The 15505-nt window shown below is 38.3% G+C and overlaps 1 protein-coding gene across 3 annotated transcripts in view; it reads left to right on the top strand.

The window, feature by feature from the left end:
* Window positions 1–9709, top strand: part of Gdap1 (ganglioside induced differentiation associated protein 1) — a 25681-nt gene extending 15972 nt beyond the window's left edge. For all 3 annotated transcript variants that reach the window (XM_008848905.3, XM_029553978.1, XM_029553979.1), the window contains exons 3-6: window positions 1678–1851; window positions 3153–3247; window positions 4605–4719; window positions 6157–9709. In XM_008848905.3, the coding sequence (XP_008847127.1) occupies window positions 1678–1851; window positions 3153–3247; window positions 4605–4719; window positions 6157–6539 (767 nt within the window). In that variant the 3' untranslated portion in view covers window positions 6540–9709. The remainder of the gene's footprint in view (window positions 1–1677; window positions 1852–3152; window positions 3248–4604; window positions 4720–6156) is intronic.
* The last annotated feature ends 5796 nt before the right edge of the window (window positions 9710–15505 follow it).

The following is a 15505-nucleotide window of genomic DNA, read 5'->3' on the forward strand; positions in this document are numbered from 1 at the left end:
ATAACTTGTTCTCCTTGGTGTGGCATTAAGAGATCTTATGGCAACCAGCTCTGTATTGGCAACATTTATGAATGAATGTAGTATGCTCAAGGGGATTTTAAATTAAATAAATAACCTAAGCCAAGAAATAAGTGAATAAAGAATAGTTAGGTGGTTCCTTTCACTAGTTGGAATAAGCTAGTTGGCATTTTTCAAGGCAGTTTAAGAGGCAGAGTGGGAAATAATTCTGAGGGGCTTAGCCCTGACCTTTAAATCTCATCTTTCACTTTTATTCTCTGTAGGCAGTCTTTTAAATATAAGTTCTTGGAAGATATTATGATGATGTAATAAACAGTATTACATTAGTGGTCAGGCGACATTTGTTTTTTTTTCTGCCTCTAATTAGCTGTGGGATCCTGGGAGAACGTCCTAGTGTCCCTATCCCAATGTCTTCATTAAGTACCACAAAGCTTCTCCAGTGCAGGTATCATAACTAGATTAGGGAATGTGCTCATTCATTATAATTTATTAAGTACCTACTATGTATCTGTTGTAGACTACCTTCAATTGCTGTAACAAAGCACTTTGACCAATGCCAGCTTGGGGAGGAAAGGGTTTATTTAGCTTACTTTTCCCGGGTCACAGTTCATCAGGGAGCCCAAGGTAGGAACTCAGGGCAGGAACTTGGAGGCAGGAGTTGAAGCACAGGCCATGGAGGAATGCTGCTTACTGGTTTGATCTCCTGATCCATGCTCAGCCTGCTTTCTTACACAATACAGAACAACGTACCCAAGGGTGGCACTTCCCACAGTGGGTTGGGCCCTCCCATATCACTCAGAAATCAAGAAAGTACCCCACAGACATGGCTACAGGTCAGTCCAATGGAGATAATTCCCCAGTTGAGGCTCTGCCTACCCAGATGTGTCAAATTGACAACTAAAACTATCTAGCACAGTGTCATTGTATTAGGCTTGGGGTATTTGACAGAGAACAGTATATGATCCCAGATCAGAAGAGGTTTACAGTCTAGATTTTTACCAACAAGTAAAGATTTAGGGAGAACTCACTTGCCAGAGGTAAATTACTAGAAATCTTGGGAAAGTATAACTATGTTTTTTAAGCAAAATTCTTTCTTATTTCATATGGATTGTTATTTCATAGTTAGTATTAGTGAGGTCATTCTTGATGTTGATTTATACATAGTAAAGATTATCTTCTCATAATAAATATTCACTCACTTAAAACTTTACTGAAGCCTTAAACTGTATAACCTACATTGCAGATCCTTTTACTGAAGGTATTCGTGAGGTAAAAAAGATACAACTACTTAGAGTGTATCTTGTGTAGGTTCAATGTGCTATGGAAGACACACATATATATATACATTAGAGGAAAGCACACTGAACCAGTTAGGTGTTGACAACTGTAGAAATATAGAGCATGCTTCATGAAGAAGGGATGTAAAGAGCTGGACTTGAGGGCTGAGCAGTTTATAAGATAGAGAAATGAGAGAATGCTAATAGATCATGATGTACTTACTGGTCAGGTACATCAGGCTATTTCAAATGTTGGATACCTGAACCGGAAAGACATTATTTTGAAAATATATTGATATAATGAAATGTTAGGGTTAGGGTTTTTGGTTTTGGATATGTCTCCTTTGTAACTTTTACTCCAATGATTGTGTTTATATTTTAGAAAGAACACCCAGGTTAATGCCTGATAAAGGAAGCATGTATTACCCACGGGTGCAGCATTACCGAGAGCTTCTTGACTCACTGCCAATGGATGCCTATACACATGGCTGCATTTTACATCCTGAACTCACTGTGGATTCCATGATCCCAGCTTATGCAACCACAAGGATTCGCAGTATGTAAAAGTCTTAAACACTTGAGGGTCTGCCTAAAGTTTGTTATTCTTTTTTTTTTGTTTTTTGTTTTGTTTGGCTTTTTGTTTTTTTGAGGCAGCATTTCCCTGTAGTTCCAGCTGGCCTGGAACTCTCTATGTAGACCATCCCAAGCTAGCATCTATCTCAGAGATCCACCTGCCTCTGGGATAAAAGGCATGGACCACCATACTTGGCTATAATTCATTTTTAGACATCTCCTGGTCACTGCGAGATTGGGAAACAGGATTGTTGAATTTACTTCATGGGCATGCATGGCTATGCATCAACCTAATTGTCAGATTAATCTGCACCTCTGCTATTCAGCTGGATATTTATTGTTTATCAGGTTTAATATGTAACTTTCTTGCATAAAACTTAGAAGAGTGATTGAGACAAGGGTAGACAACATGACCTGTTCTCAAACAGACTGAAAGTCAGAAAAGTTGGAACTCTCTTGGGTATCTGGGAAACTTATTTCACATTTCTGATCCTTAATTGTCATTTCATGATGAGAGGAAGCTGGACTAGAATTCAGTCATTGGAGATTGTCCAAGATTGAGTTTTGACATCCACTTCCGCCTCATTCCTGTCATGAGGCTGTACTAGGATCAGTGTGTGAAGTGTGAAGCAGAAGGAAGTATGATCTGTAGTGTAGTTGGCTTTGGCTAGGAAAGCCAGAGAGGATGACAGTGGTCACTCTTGGGAGAAACCATGGTTTTCCCTTACACATCTGTTGTTTTATTACTTGTTTTCCCCTTCCTATATGATACTTTTCCTTTCTCCTCCTCTTTCTTCCTTTGCCTTGCTCCTTTCCTTTTCTCCCTTTCCCTCTTCTTTCCTCTTCCCTCTCTTCTGCTTTTCTCCTTCCTCTTATTTTTCTTCCGTCTCTTCCTAAGTATAATATGATTTGAAACACATATTCTAACTACAAATTTTTATCACCTATAGTCAACATTATTTTAAAAATAAGGTTCCCTTCCTTTCAATAAAGAAAACTGGAGGCTCATGGAAAGGTAGAGCAATCCGGTGGCGTGGAGCATGAGGATATTGGGCCTTACTTTAGCTGTCCACAACAGAATCTCAGGAAGTCCACAGACTGTGAGTCAGGTATTCTCTAGCCCCATTTTAAAGTGAAGACAGTGAGGCAGACAAAGTATGTTTAAAGCTGCAACAGGCCAGTGGTTCGAGTTCATACCCTATTCATGGCATGTCCCTGCATCTCTGTATGCCTTTTATAGGAGGGAACAATATTTTTTCATTTCAATTTTTTTTTTTTAATCAGGCCAGATTGGTAACACAGAGTCTGAACTGAAGAAGCTTGCTGAAGAAAACCCTGACTTACAAGAAGCATACATTGCCAAACAGAAACGGCTTAAAGTAAGTGACCAGGCTGGCTTTATCTGACACCACTGTTTGTACTGAGTGTTCTTACAGCAGCAGCAGAATACTGTTTCTAAGATACCTTGTTTTAAATCACTAGTGCCTGTTACCTTTAGTCTGTGTCTCGCTTTTAAAAAGACTTGAGCCTATTGTAATGCACATGTCTGTATCCCAGCACTTGGTAGGCTGAACCAGGAGGATCACTCACTGTGAGTTCCAGTCCATCATGGGCTACAAAGTGAGATCCTGTCTCATAATACCCCAAAACAAAAATTCCCCCAATAAAAACCAAACATGTTTACCTGATAAGCAGATATTAAGCATGCTGGTTGCCATGGAAGTTGGTAAATGCAAATCCACTGTACTATAATATTGTAGGAAGCTATCATATCAGGTCCTCACCCCTTCAAGGCCTCCATGTGTTACACTGACTCGCTCTGCCCTTTGTATGGAGTAGCAGTTTTAGTCAGCCTTTCTCTTTCTATTGATTCTTTGCCTGTGAACAGACGGCATGTGGAAGCTTCTCTCGTATCACAGTGTAACAAATAGCAGTCCCAACCCTCCCTCAGCTTCCTATCTTCCTCTGTCCTATCTTAGCCTAATGAGCTTGGAATACATGCCTCCATAGTCACTTTCCATACTTTCTACTCTTCACATTTGGACTTCTGTTAACATTCTTTCTTTCTCCACTTGTATGTGTGTGTGTTTATGCATGTACAGGTTCATATATGTGTGCCTGTGGAAGCCAGAGGGCAACCCTAGGTGTTCCTCAGGACACTGTCCACTTAGTTTTCAGAGCCAAGGTCTGTCATTGACCTGGGACTCACTGATTTGGCTAGACTGGCTGACCAGCTTTTTTCCTGTGGGTTCTGGGGGTTGAACTCAAGTCATCATGCTTGCAAAGACAAGCACTTTATAGGCCAGCCTCTCTCCCCTAGCTCTTTCTGCTTCTTTCTTGACTCATTTATTTACTTAATACTCCTAATTAAAAAAAAAAAAAAAAAAAAACTGCTCAAATTCTGTCCTTGAGTTGGGCGCCAGAGGAGAATCTTTGTGTTCCTCACATTGTTTCCTTCCCTGATCAACTAGCCTCCAGGGAGTTGCAACTGGTGCTGGGTCTGTTACTGAGATGTTTCACAGCTGGCTTGTTTCTCCATTTTGCCCTGGCTTTACAAAGTTATTCTACTTCTTCTCACTGTCTAAAATAAGCAGGCTTGAATGCTATAAGAATGTATGTAAGTATATGCTAAAGGAAATATGTACAGTCTACTTTGTGCTACATAGATGTTGGTTTTTCAGTAGCATAAACATCCTATTTAACTTCTTCTTTTTTTTGGGGGGGGTTGTTAATTAGTCAAAGCTACTTGATCATGACAATGTTAAATACTTGAAGAAAATTCTTGATGAGTTGGAGAAGGTTTTGGATCAGGTTGAAACCGAGTTGCAAAGAAGAAGTGAAGAAACCCCAGGTAAGGCTTTCTGTTTAGTTCAACATTAGGGGTATTTATGAAAATATTCTTAGATCTCACCAAGCACGTTCTGTAATCTGAGTTTTTTATGGTTGTTGTTGTTCATGGGCAGTTTTAATTGTACTATTTAACTCTGAAAAAGTCAGATGTCAAATTGTAACTCAGCTTGCATCTACATGAAATATGACTTTTTCTACACCTTTTAAGTGATGATTAGGAGATTCCTACCCAAGCAGTTTTACAAATTAATAATTAAAGAAATTTTGTTAAATAATCTGAATAATTGTTTGAATGCTCCTGTCTAGTTTTTCCTTAGTTGGGGAGATAGCGTCCAATCTAAAGTGTACAGTGGGGACCAGCATGCATCTAGCTGGATGTTGAGCATCTACATATTGCACCTGTCCACTTCAGAATTAGATAGTTTCAGGTTTATACATGTGGGCCATTTGTGTTTCTCTAACTGATCACAGAGTTGAATACTCTGTTACCTGAAACTGATTTCACAATAGGGACTCAGCTTGGGTTTGATGGCTTATACCTGTCATTCTAATACTTGGAAGGCTGAAGCAAGAGGATTGCCAGCAGTTCAAGGCTTGCCTGGGCTACAGAATGAGATCCTATCTAAAAAAGCAAAAACAAAAAACACTGAAATAAACGATAAACTTAAAGAAAAAAGAAAAAAAGACTCCCTTCTGTCTTAAAGAAATGTATCTTTATCCTTCCATTTCCATGAGGGATTGTTTTCAGGAGTCCTTAAGGATATCAAACTCCATGGAATTTCATGTCTCTTCTGTAAAGTGAATTAGAATTTACATGTTCTCCTATACTTCAAATCATCTCTGGATTATTGTGATACCTAGTATAATGTAAAGGATGTGCAAATAGTTTTTATCCTGTATTATAGAAGAGGTAATTGACAATAAACGAAGTCTGTACTTGCTCAGTAAAAACGTAGTATTTTTTTTTTCTAAAGTATTTTTGATCCCAGGGATGCAGCACTATGGATAGGGAAGATGTACTATAAACAGGGAGGTGGCCACTGACTGATGTTTCAGGCTTAACTATGTGGCTTTTCCTAAAGCACATCTGTTGATTTACTAAACCAGAAGGAAGTATCTGTTAATCTGTTAATTCCTCTGATTGGTAGGCATCTTCTGAGTCTTTTACAGAAGGATAGAAAACCTTTGAGCTCAAGTAGTTCCAATTTTACTCAGAGACTTTTGTGGTTGACAGATGTTGAGTAAATGTCTGTTAGCTTGGGATAAATCTAAATGGACTTTTTTCTCCCTTTTGAATGCATAAAATTACTTGGTGACCATCATGAAAATGTAGGACGGGCTTCATCTCTTGTTCCAGTTGTCCTTCTTAAGGCTGAGACTGCATATGCTGCCTGTTTAGTGGGCATTTCTTAATTCTTCATTTCTCTTCTCTGATTAGAAGAGGGCCGCCAACCTTGGCTCTGTGGAGAATCCTTCACCCTGGCAGACATCTCACTGGCTGTCACATTGCATCGGTTGAAGTTTCTGGGGTTTGCAAGGAGAAACTGGGGAAATGGAAAGAGACCGAACTTAGAAACCTATTATGAGCGTGTCTTGAAGAGAAAAACATTTAACAAGGTTTTAGGACATGTCAACAATATATTAATCTCTGCCGTGCTGCCAACAGCATTCCGGGTGGCCAAGAAAAGGGCCCCAAAAGTTCTTGGCACCACCCTTGTGGTTGGTTTGCTTGCAGGAATGGGATATTTTGCATTTATGCTTTTCAGAAGAAGACTTGGCAGCATGGTATTAGCACTTAGACCTAGACCAAATTATTTCTAGGTGTGTTCAGCCCTGGTGGTGGCAGCTCATCCAACCATTCCGCTAGACCCTTGTCCACTCTCCAGACCCAGTGAAGAATTATCCTGGGCAACTAGTAGAATGCATAATTTATGTGGGGAAAACAGCTAATGAATTTATTTTTATTTGTAGGCTGAGATGACTTATTTATAACTAATCCATTCTTTAAGCATGTGCAAGGTCAGGATAGGTGAACACTGACAGGTAGAGAATAGACCTTTAATCCAAATTGTCAGTTCAGGTTTCAATTATTTTTTTAGACTTTTAATATGAGCAGACAGTAATAATAACCTGTAACTTCCAATAACTCTTCACATAGACCAGTATCAACTATTGTTCCGAGTGTTGAGCAGTTGCAGGATCTTCCCCTGGAACTCAGAAGTCCTTTTTGCTACCGGACAGGGTTCAGATAGCATCAGGACATAGTACTACTTCATCTTCTACCAGCTTCAGGTAGAAATAATGGAAAAGGGAAAGAGGAGAAAGAAGACAAGAGAATGAAGTGTATGTAGGATAGAGCAGTAGGCTGTAACCTCCAATGGTCCCCAGAGCTGCTCATGGCTGCTTGGTAAACTTCACATATAGCTACTTGTGGCCAGGTCCACTTATTACTCCTTAACTGGGAATAGTTGGGAAGAGAGAGCTTGGAAGTTATTGGGGATAGTAGCCTGGAGAGAACCCTAGGATTTATATATGCTATCACCTCACTTGACCTTAATTATGAGCCTCACTCATTGATTCAATAAGATAAGTAATTATGTATTCAACTGTGGGGTGCCCATTGGAACATGTATGTCTAGAACCTATATGAACATCTAAAGTGATAATAAGGTGGTTCCTCAACTTGATGATCTTTGTGAGATATTATTCCTTTGGATCACTGTGTCCAGTCCTGGGGGTCTTGGCCTCGATGGCCCTCTTTATGCATGTGACAGGTAGATGAATGTCTCAGGTAAATAGCATGGCTTATGGGTGGGTAGTAGATATTTTGATAAGAACCAAATATGTTTATTCTTATTTGGGAAGACTGGTACATTAATGCACAAACTGTTGTCTGGGCATTGTATTCATTTATGATAATCAACAAAGCCTTAAATTGAAGAGAAAGAAGAAAGTTAAGCCTTAGCTGTTCTCAGTTAATTTGGGGGAGATGAAATACATAGATAGTGATGCCCACCCATATCTATCCATGTATGTTCATGATTTGTGAGCGTATCTCAGTCCATCTGGAACAGGCAGTTCTAGTATGACCCAGGAGCAGCCATGGAGCTGTAATGTATGATTTTTTGCTCAGAAAAAACCTTCTATGGAAATAAGGAGGCAGTTTCTCTGGAGCTGGCCATCAAGATTTTGGGAACAGCTTCAGGATTTTGGTGAATAGTTTGTACAGAGATGATGAACCAAGATTCTAGTGAGTAACAAAAGCTTGCTTGTGCTGCCTCAGGTAAGCTGTGCAAATAGCCAAAGAATGTACTGACTTTTTCATTAATAGGTAAAAGTCATGACCAGGAAACAGTGACTTTCTGATAGTAAAAATGATTCTGTGGAAGTTCATCTACTGAGGTCTAATCAGCCTATCTAGAGTCCCTTGCTTTAGGAAGATCAGATCTCCCTCACTAGCAGTAATCAGTTGCCAATATTTCTTCAGCTAAGATTGGGGTCTGCTGTTCATTTCCACAGTTCTATGCTGGGTTTTTGTCTGTGTGAGTTTGCATGGGTCTTGTGTATGCTGACACCATTGCTGTAGATTTATATGAGCAGGGTCCTAGGAACTTGTATGAATTCCAGTGGGAATTCCAGTGGGGGCCTATGGAAGGGTGTCAGTGGGAAGGTGGTATAAAGATGATTAAGATTGATTGTGATATTCTGCATGAAATACACAAAAACTAGGGAAAACACTTATAAGAAAAATCAAATTAAGTGCCCAAATACTATGAATTGGTGATAATCAATAAAATGATTTAGTGTCATACTGGTGAGCTTACAAGGCAAAAAAAAAAAAAAAAAAAAATTCTGTAATTCCATTTTGATTCTATAATTTCATTTCATAATCTAATGTATTAGACAATATTGATAAACTGGATGTGCACTGTTTATAAAAATTTAAAATTCCAGCATGAACTCAGACTAACAATAATGAATATACTTTTTCAGCTTTTATGTTTTAATTTTGCACATAAGTGTGTCATATGGAGTGTCTGAATCTGTTTGTTGCTACGATATTCCAATTTTTGTATTTATAAAAGAGCTATAGGATTAACTGATTATTAAGTAGTTAATAATGTTTCAGAATTTCTTTTGTCACTTTATGAGAAATAAAAAGTGAGGCACAAAGAAGCAACAATTGGAGTTTTATAAAAATCTACGAAGTATAATACCCGTGAAAGGATTGTTAAAAGACTGACTTTTCATTCAGTATATATTATTACTGTACCAGAAGAAATCACTAGGAAGCACTTATAATTTTCTCATTCATTTTATTGTTAAAGGTGAAGTATCTGAGTGACTTTAGTTGTTTTACAGGTAGGTAGGTGGTATTGAGATTATTGCTTCAAAAATATTTGTCTTTTGATATCTGACCATTAGATGTCGCTGTTTACCCAGTAGTCTAAGATCAGAACTCATTGGGTTCAGTAAGCCTTCTGAAAGGTTTAAAGAGAAGATAAACACTAATGACCTTAGTTTTTGAAGTAAGGGCATCTTCATCAAGATCATTCATCTGTGAACAGGCTTGAGGCAAATGTATTGATTTCTGATGCTTTCTAAGTTATGACAGCACCATATGATGTCCAGCTAAAATCCACTCATACACTATTGACTAAGGAGGCACGTTTATGTATCTTCTTTTTTTGTGATCATTGGTGACTGGCCAGTGTGTTCCTTGTTTCCAAAAATTTGTATAAATATCACAATTAGAAAATGCCTGAGGTACTAAAGTTATGTTGGCTGTTTATGACTTAACATTCGTATTACTATTTTATTGTTATTGCAGTTATATGCCTTTTGAATCTCAAGAAGTTGTAAACTGCTCAATTTTTAGTATTTATTGCTATTGATGTCAGAGTTGTAGATATTTGGTGCTGTTGAGTGTCAATGGAAAGATTAAGATACTATTCTGTGTGTAAGGTCAATAAAATAATTTGAAAATGTGATTTCTGGGACTCGCTTTTAAATCTTTTCTTTTTTAGAATTTATTTTTATTCAGTGTGTATGACTGTGTGCCTCCATGTCTGTATGTACACTACATGCATGTCTGGTGCTCCCAGAGGCCAGAAAAGGGCTTTGGATCCCCTGGAACTGGAGTTATAGATGGTTCTGAGCTGCATGTGGTGCTGGGAACTGAGCTTGAGTTCTCTGCAAGAGCAGCAAGTGCTTCTAACTGCTAAGCCATCTCTCTACCTGGTTTAAAATAATAAGTCTCCATATATTTTCTTTTAAAATATTTTATTTATTATTATTTTAAAGACTATTTCTATTATTCCAAAGAGAGGCAATTTTAACACTTTTTTCAGAAATAACTTGAAGCAGGTTACATAAAAATATATATACAATGAAGTTTAATGGTGGAAAAGTAGGGATAAGACATCAAAGACTAAAGTCAGGTGTGGTGACACATGTCTTCAATCCCAGCACTTGGGAGGCAGAGCCTGGTAGATCTCTGTGAGCTCAAGGCCAGCCAGCAAACCCAGCAAACTCCAGGCCAGCTGGAGTCATAGGGAGAACCTGCCCCCCTCCCCCACAAAAAACAAAGACCAAAGGATTTGCCAACATGGTGTCAACTTTGGTGGAATAATAAAGGTTTTCATTAGCTCTGTTTTTTTTTTTTTTTTTTTTCAATCCTAACTAGTTTATTGGGCTTGCTAACAGAGCATAGGGTAGGGGTTTATAGAAGAGTGAGTGCCCCCCGTTTACAGCTGCATTGGAAAGTCCATGCTCAAATATAGACCCTGTGACTTCCCCACAGCCTCACAAAATGATGAGAGAGGTGCCTCCTGGTGTTCTTGGCTTATATATCTTATGCCCCTCCCCCACATGCAGCTAAGGTTGACTCATTGTGTGGTGGGGTAACTGTCTCCCCCTCTTGACTCCTTGATGAGTGTGGGAAGGTGTGACTATAGTTTGCTGGCATAGTGGTCAGAGAACACTTCTAATTAAAACTCCACCCCTTCCTCCAACTCTTGCATTCTTTCTGCCAACCTCTTCTGCAAAAGTCCCTGAGCTTTGGAAGGGTGGTAGGTGTGGGATGATCTTCTTTCCATTGTGGCAAGGCACTAAACTTTCGGGTTTCTACATCTTCAGATTTCCATGGGCTGGTGGCCCATTTCAGTGGGATTCCATCTACTATAAAAACAAACAGCAAGAAGCAAGAACATCTAAAAAATGGTGCTACAATAACCTATGGATGTAAACAAATGCTTGGACGGTACTGTAGCAGGTGCATCATATCCATCTAACAAAGCAATTACAGTGATTTGCCACTGGGGCCTATATTCTCCCCTGCCACAGGGGTTTGGCTGGGTCTACAGTACCAGATGTGTGTTCCATCCCTAGGAGCAGGCATTATATCCAATTGAAAATTTGCTGGTTGTTCATACACTTGATGCTCCACTATTGCACTAGCAGGAACATCTTGTTGGTATGTTGATAGTGCAACATGCAGGGTCTGTTGTTGAGGAGAATTATAGAGGACTATTCTCCCCCAGTCATCTACATGTTGCTTTTTGGCACCATGAAAGCCACCCATCTAGTGGCAGGGAGTGTCCAGGTTAGTCCAAGCTTGATTTCTCCCTCTCCCATGCTCACATCATGCAGTGTCTTCAGCAATAGAGTTTTTCTATCCACTTCCCATGTAAAAGCAACATTGTTGGCAATGGCCTTTATTGTTATAGGGACCTCCAGAGCCCCTCAGGACAACAGATCATAGGAAGGCAACCCACCTTTGGAACTGGGATTTTCATTTAATAAGTGTATTGCTTCTGGAAGGGCTTTCTTCCATCCCCATAGGGTTCCTTCTGTCCTTAAGGCTTTTTGTTGTTGTTACTGTTTTTAACTGTGTATCTGGAGAATTCTTTTTTTTTTACCCTTTATTCCTATAGTTCTTTGTATGGCCCTCCTTCCCCCTCTCCCCTGGGCATGGATATAAAGTCATCCGGTAGATTTCAATGGTAATGTTTTTCTCATCTACTAATTATTAAGCAAATTTTTATGCTTTGAAGAATTATTTAAAATTTTTTTTAAAATTTAATAACCACATGATTAGAAGAAGCATTTCATTACAGCTTTAATGTGTTCAGTAACACACCCCAGAGCAAGGGTACATCTCTTTCAAAAGTGGCTGTGAAGTTTTAGGTTGACGGTTGAATTAATACAGTTATACAATATTGGACTCAGTATAAACCCTGTAAGATATAACATTGAATGAGTTTTAGCCCTTTAAAGAAGATGTCCATTTCATTTTAAAATATGCTATTTCCTACATTTTTAACGCTACTAATGCTTAGATGTTTGCACATGTGTCTTTAATCTCTATGTATCTGATGATTACTAGTCACAGTCAGTTACACTCGGATCCTTAGTACCTGAGTATGGATATAAAGTCATGAGGTAGAATTCACTGGTAATGTTTATCGTCTCTGCTATTTAACATGAAGTAAATTTTTATGCTTCCTCCTCAAATATGTCTTTTTTAAAAAAAATTGTTGATTTTTCTGTGTGTATATCATACAGAACATCCCATGCAGTCTTATTCATCTATATACCCACTTCCCAAATGGCACCCTCCCATAGTCTCCCCTCTCCCACATACTGGAGCCCACATACTCTTGTCATCCCTGTTACTGTCCTCTATGTTTCAACACCCCCAACCATTCTCCAGTGCTTGTCCATCTGCTGAATCTAGTCAGCCTATCTAGAGATCCTTGTTTTAGGAAGATCAGCTGTTCTTCATCTAGCAGCAATCAGTTGTCAATATTCCTTTAGATAAGATTGATTTCAGCTTTCTTTACTGCTGAGTAAAACTCCATCGTATAAATGAACCACATTTTCATTATCCACTCGTCAATTGAGGGACACTTAGGTTGCTTCCATCTCTTAGCTATTGTGAAAAGAGCAGCAGCAGCAACAATTATTGATGTACAAGAGTCTCTGCAATAGGACGAGTTCTTTGTGTATATGCCAAGGAGTGGTATAACTGGGTCAAATGGTAGGTTCATTTGTAGTTTTGTAAGAGTTTGCCACACTGCTTTCCATAGGGGTTGAACAAGTTTGCAGCCCCACCAGCAGTGGATGAGTGTTCCCCTTTCCCCACATCCCCTCCAACATTTGGTATCATTTGTTCTCTTGATCTTAGCCAGTCTGACTGGGGTGAGGTGAAATCTTAAAGTGGTTTTAATTTGCATTTCCCTAATTATTAGTGATATTGAACATCTTTTAAGATGCTTCTTAGCCATCTTTACTTCTTCTTTTGAAAACTTTCTGTTCAGCTCCTTAGTCTATCTTTCAATTGGGTTACTTCCTGTCTTGATCCTCTACTTTTTGAGTTCGTTATATATTCTGGATGTTAAACCTCTGTCAGATGTGTTTGAAGATTATTTTTCCCATTCTGTGGGTTTTCTCTCCACTTTTTTGATCATTTCTTTTGATGTACAGAAGCTTTGTAGTTTAATGAGGACCCATTTGTTGATTCTTGCCCTTGTTTCCTGGGCAGTTGATGTCCGGTTTAGAAAATCCTTTCCTACACCTATATCTTGTAGGTTTTTCCCTATGTTTTCTTCTAACAGTTTCAGAGTTTCAGGCTTCACATTGAGGCCTTTGATCCATTTGGAGCTAACTTTTGTGAAAGGTGAAAGATAAGGATCTAGCTTCATTTTTCTATAGGTGGAGATCCAGTTTTGTCAGCACCATTTGCTGAACTTTCTCTTTCCTCCAGTGAATGTTCTTGGCCCCTTTGTCAAATATCAGGCGGCTGAAATTGCATGTACTCATGCTTGGGTCTTCAATTTTGTTCTATTGATCTATGGGTCTATTTTGTGTCAGTACCATGTTGTTTTTATGACTATAGCTCTGTAATACAGCTTAAAATCTGGTATAATGATCACCCTGGCATTGCTCTTAGTCCTCAGGGTTGCTTTGTCTGTCCAAGGTTTTTGTGCTTCCATATGAATCTTAGGATGGTTTTTTCCAATTCTATGAAAAATGTCATGGGGATTTTGATTGGCATTGCATTGAATCTATAAATGGCTTTTGGTAGGATGGTCATTTTCACAATATTAATTATTCCAATCCATGAGCATGGGAGGTCTTTCCATCTTCTGATGTCTTCCTCAATCCCTTTCTTTAAAGATTTAAAAATTTCATTGTAGAGCTCTTTAATGTCTTTGGTCAGGTTTATTCTGAGACATTTTATTATTATTTTTGCAGCTATTATGAAGGGGGTTGTTTCCATGTACTCTTGTCTGATTGTTTGTTATTGGTATATAGAAAGGCTACAGACTTTTGTAGGTTAATTTCATAACCTGCCACTTTACTGAACATGTTAATAATTTCTAGGATTTTTCTGTTGGAATTTTTGGCATCTCTCAGATATAATATATCATCTGCAAAAAGGGATAATTTGATCTCTTCTTTTCCAATTATTACTACTTTAATTTCCTTCTCTTGTCTTATTGCTCTTGTGAGAGTTTCAAGTACTATGTTAAAGAGAAGTGGGAATAGTGGACAGTCTTGTCTGGTTCATTATTTCAACGGGAATGCTTCCAGTTTTTCTCCACTTAGAATGATGTTGGCTGTGGGTTTGTTATATATGGCTTTAATTATGTTGAGGTATGTTCCCTCCAGTCCAATTCTCTCTAGGACATTGAACATAAATGCAAGTTGAGTTTTGTCAAAGGCCTTCTCTGCATCTATTGAGATGACTGTGTGATTCTTGTTTTTGAGCCCATTTATATGCTTTATGACGTTTATTGACTTATGTATATTGAACCTTCCCTGCATCTCTGGGATAAAGCCAACTTGATCATGGTGGAAGATCTTTTTGATGTGTGCCTGTATGCAGTTTGCAAGTGTCTTGTGGGGAATTTTTGCATCTATGTTCATTAAGGATATGGGTCCATAGTTTTCTTTTTTGGTTGTATCTTTACCTGGCTTTGGTATTAGAGTGATGCTGGCTTCACAGGAGGAATTTGGAAGTTCTCCCTCCATTTCTATCTTTTTGAATAAATTAAGTAGTATTGGATGTAGATCTTCTTTAAATGTCTGATGTGATTCTGCTGTAAATCCATCTGGTCGTGGACTTTTTTTAGTCTGGAGGTTTCATATTACTGTTTAAATTTCTTTTTGTGTTATGGGTCTGTTTAAGCTGTTAATCTCTTCTTGGTTTAGTTTTGGTGGTTCCCATGCCTTTAGATATCCGTTGATTTCTTTTAGGTTTCCAAATTCAGTAGCATACAGGTTTTTAAAGTATTCCCTTATAATGTTCTGTATCTTTCCAGTGTCTGTTGTGATGTTTCCCCTTTCATCTCTGATTTTGTTGATTTGGAGATGCTCTTTCTTTCTTTTGGTTAACTGGGCTAGAGGTCTGTCAATCTTGTTTATCTTTTCAATGAACCCGCTCTTGGTTTCATAGATTCTTTGTATTGTTTTCTTTGTTTCGATTTCACTAATTTCTGCCCTGATATTTGTTATTTCTTCTTGTCTGCTGGGTTTGGGTTTCATTTGTTGTTGCTTTTCAAATGTCTTGAGTTGCAATGTTAAGTCATGTATTTGTGTTCTTTCCCATTTTTTTTGCAATTAAAAAAAATTATTTAATAACCACATACTTAGAAGAAGCATTTCATTACAACAGCATTGACACATTCAATAACAATTTCCGGAGCTAAGATGCATCTCTTTCAAAATTGGCTGTAAATTTTAAGGTTTACAGTTGAATTATTACAGTTTTACAATATTAT

This window comes from Nannospalax galili, unplaced genomic scaffold, assembly GCF_000622305.1.
Source record: "Nannospalax galili isolate Female #2095 unplaced genomic scaffold, S.galili_v1.0 scaffold102, whole genome shotgun sequence".
NCBI lineage: Eukaryota > Metazoa > Chordata > Mammalia > Rodentia > Spalacidae > Nannospalax > Nannospalax galili.